Source organism: Aulostomus chinensis, chromosome 10 (assembly GCF_037954235.1).
Source record: "Aulostomus chinensis isolate RoL2024-O1b breed Wild chromosome 10, RoL_Achi_v1.0, whole genome shotgun sequence".
NCBI classification, from domain to species: Eukaryota; Metazoa; Chordata; class Actinopteri; order Syngnathiformes; family Aulostomidae; genus Aulostomus; species Aulostomus chinensis.
In genome coordinates, this window is record NC_141329.1 from 10,311,518 (window position 1) to 10,315,766 (window position 4,249).

Genomic DNA, 4,249 nt, shown 5'->3' on the forward strand with positions numbered 1-4,249 from the left:
CATCAGCATCTCTCCTAAAATGACACGTGCAGCCTTCTCTTGTGACTCACAGCTTCTACTTGCTGGTCTATTTCATGACGAGCTTGACATGTACGTCATATACAGTACTAAAGAGCGATGATCGTTGGAGAAAGAGCATGTGAGCCCCCCCACACACCCCCCACTCACTGAATGGAGATCATGTCTTGTAACTTAAGTTTCACCTGAACATTAATTTGTAATTTGCCTTTGGAGAACACCTAAATTAAATAAAGTTTGTGTTTGGTCTAAGTGCAGGAGCCTTTTAATTGATTTGGGAAAACACGTTTGAAGGAGCATGACAAGAAATAAACCTATTCTCCATCATTTGTAGAGCAAACATATGAGGGAGGTCTTTCCTGTGTGTTGTCCTCTGCTTTTAAATCCCTCCCCCATAAAGCCATGAGCAGCCATTTGAGGAATTCAGGGATTAACTCCGGTCTTCGCACCTTAGTCAGGAGCCCTGACAGGGACGTTAGCCAATGTACATGTTTTTAAGGTGGGGGAAACTGGAGCACATGGAGGAAACCCACACTGACAGCACCGAGGATGGCCCAGACTCAAACCAGGGACTTGCAGGTGCAGACTCCCACTTGATGGCTGGCGTTTTGTTAGCTTAGCTGCAGTGGATTCTAGCAGCCTAGACTTTTAACAGGCAGAAACACTGGAGCAGAGCTGGAATACTTACCTTTCACTGTGTAAAACCAATATATCACTATGAACCGCAGCGATCACACCATCATGGTTTGATGATGATGATCATAACAGCTAACAAGAGCTGCTTGAGTCCAAATCTGGAAGTAGACCAGATGATCCGATGCAGGATTCACCATCACAATGTATCTTTTTCTGCACCTGACTGCACTAGTCTGGGCCAGTCTGCATGGCAGGTTGGCTCAGATATCTGTAAGTGTTCCATGGGTACAGGCTCGAGTTGGTGTGTGTGAGCTGGAGCGTATAAAACAAATTTCAATTTTTCAAGCAAGACAACCCTGTGACCAACCCAGTTGTAAATGCATCTCGTCAACAGCCAGTGAAATAAGAGGTGGGAGACTCCCTACACCCCCCCCCCCACCACCACCACCACTTCATCCCCCCTACACTTCACCCAAATGTACTTTATTTTCCTCTTTTTTAATTTTTTTGGTGCCGATGGTTGCACGTATATATATATACAGCTGCTAGCTCTCTCACCTCCATGTTTGTTTCCTCTGCTAACTCTTGTTCTCGCTGATGTTTTCTTGAGAGTTTGGAGCGTGAGGTTGGAGAGACAAGTCATTTAATGTCCGGTGAAAGTTGTTTTGTGACTTTAACTGTTGTGCTCCACATTTTGTTACATTAGCAGAGTTTTATTTGGGGGAAAGTGACAGAAATCAGTCACTTAAAAAGAAAAATAAGGTCTTCAACAAGTCCACTTTACTTTCCTGAAGCAACTTTCAAGTGTTTTTCTCATTTTTCTGATGACAAATTTATTCCTGGGTGTAATCCCTCATGAAAAATGCTAAATAATGCTAAAATAGTTTGCCCGTGTAATGTTTTCTGTCTTTTTTTTTTAACGTAACGTCCCTTCAGTTTCCAAACGACTGATTAAACCAGGCCCTGTCACGTGACTCATGACACGCCTGACACTGTATAAAGATCTGCATGCATGTAGAGGATGTGCTTAAATCCAGAAGAGCTGCGGGAAGTTACAATCTGGGAAACGTCACATGAGACCTCACTCTTTTCTTCGGTGAGTTCGTATAACTCAGAATATATTAAGTGTAACTCATGGATTCTTTACGTTTATGTAAAATGTTGCAAATTTTTTATTTTTTTTACAAACTACTGGAAATTCCTTTATTGAATGCAGACAGTGAAGAGGTTTCATTATGCCGTCAAATGAAATCAATATTCTTATTTTTTTACTTATTAAAATGTATTCGAACGTCTCGTGGTAAAGGGTAAACTGAATCTTTGGTTTGTTACGTTCCATTGCTTCCAACAATCTCCATCATCACTTAGACGCGTTTCTATTTCTTGTGTGACAGCATGAAGCCGGTAATTTGTAGCGCAACTGAGCGTAAAAAGTTATTGTATTTATGGATCTGTGTGTGTGTGTGTGTGTGTGTGTGTGTGTGTGTGTGTGTGTGTGTATTATTACAGCGAACTCTACGGCTCCTCTTCCGAGCAGCACTGACCAGATGGAGCCCCTGGAAAACTCCACCGAGACCTCCAGACGCACAGCGAACTCCCCGGTGGATCAGAGCGGCGGGAACGCATACCTCTACATATTAATCGTCATGTCTTTCTATGGAGTCTTCCTCTGCGGCATCATGCTCGGCTACTTCCACTGCAAGAGGAAGGAGAAAAGGAGGAGCAACATCTTCACGCGCCTGGTGCACGAAGAGGAGCAGCGGGAGTGGGGCGCGCTCCCCAAGAAACACAGCCTCACCTTTCCTGCCGCCGTCTCAGGACTGCGCTCAGTGCAGGTGTCCCTGCCGTTCTGCGGTAACCACGGCAACCACTTCGGACATCTCCGTCACGAGGGCGCGCTGCCTTCTCCGCTGGCATGTGCGCTGTGCACGGAACAAAGCAGCATCAGCTCCCTGTGCTCGTCCGCGGACGCGCGCTTCGCCATCGAGGAGGAGGAATCTGACAGCGGCACCGCGGAGGAACGTTGAAGGGAGGGTGCGAGACCAGCGGCGACGACTCCGGCTGAACTCCAGACAGCGACACGCATCATCCATACAAGAGGGATTGGAACTGATGTCACGTGATCACACCTTACTGGAGAACTCCAGGCCAGACGAAACGTTGGAGAAAACACTATCCTGAAGTTTGTTTAGACGTGTTGAAATGATTTCAAACTTGTTTGGTGGTCACTACTCTCCAATTAAACAAAACACACACACATACACATATACACACTGCCATGACATTCATTGGTACAATGCATCCTGTCCTTTAATGATGTTTCACAAAGTGAGTGTTGACCAAAATGTCCTTACTAAGACGGTTTTAACACTCCCATCGGTGGCTGTACAAGTACGCACACACACACACACACACACACACACACACACACACACACACTCTCCACTGGGACACTGTTGAATAATGACTGTCCTTATTTGATGAGCAAATCAATGCACTCATATTGATGTTCAGTGTGTGCCAATAGCGACGTTTTCTATCTTTACATGAAACTGGGTTGTATCCAGTAGAAATCCCTCATTTATTCACGACTCTTCCCACCCTGCTGAGCACTGATGACTCACCCTGCAGGGGGAACTGAGGCCAACAGCCTTCTCTCTGGACCGACCTGAGACCTTGAGTGTTGAAATGAACCTGGAACCCACTTGAAAGACGTAGATGTTCCTGATCGACACACTCGTCAGCAATGTATAGATATACTTGATGAACACTTCGTACATGTTGTTTTGTTGTTGTTGTATTTTTCACACTTAATTTAAGATGGAATCTTGGAAAATAGAGAGGGTAAAAATAAATGAGTAAAATGAAAGCTTTTTCCTTTTTTCTGTACTACCTCATCACACCAGTAGAGGGAAGCCTTGTAGTGATTCAGTAAGGATTGGAAGATGAAAGGGAGAGGAGGAGAGGAAAAGATTGTTTTCATGTTATTTTTGGAATACATTAGAATATGAGACCAGGGCAGACACCATTATGTGGCCCTACACACACACACACACACACACACACACACACACACACTATTAGAAACCAATCCGACCTGATTATCACGTGTTCATTGAATCTGTTACTGAGGCTTTCATCTCCTTTCATTGAACACTTTCATATTGTCTGACGATAAAAATTAAGCAAAAAGTGAAGCCTCTGTTCCTCGAAGGCGATGCTTTTCATGTTCTCTCTCCAAGCTGCGTCACTCAACCCTGCCCACACACGCACACACAAGCGATCATCATCCCTGCAGGCTCTGGTCCCACAGCTCCCTGCATTGACAGCTCTCCACACCAAGACAAGCGACAATAATATCCAGAGGGAGTAAACGCGCCACTAGTTTTATGATGTGCATGTACTGACAGTGTGATAGGCCCGAAGGCATTTGCAAATTAATAAATCTTTGTGAATGAGTGGACTCTTAAGCATCAATGAATCAACAGCTGTCAGGGAAACAGCGTCATTGTTGAATTAAGTCCACCATTTTAGCTCATTTTGAACCTGATGTGTGTGACTCTCTGTCACATATCATAGACAAAACAAACTTAAA

At 44.6% G+C, this 4,249-nt stretch overlaps 1 protein-coding gene across 1 annotated transcript; it reads left to right on the forward strand.

Annotated features, from left to right (window-relative positions):
• Positions 1-1,666: 1,666 nt before the first annotated feature.
• On the forward strand, positions 1,667-3,509 carry kcne4 (potassium voltage-gated channel, Isk-related family, member 4). The gene is given in 3 exon segments (XM_086215119.1): positions 1,667-1,750; positions 2,164-2,670; positions 2,673-3,509. Coding segments are annotated over 2 exon segments (516 nt in total). The 5' UTR covers positions 1,667-1,750; positions 2,164-2,201; the 3' UTR covers positions 2,720-3,509.
• The last annotated feature ends 740 nt before the right edge of the window (positions 3,510-4,249 follow it).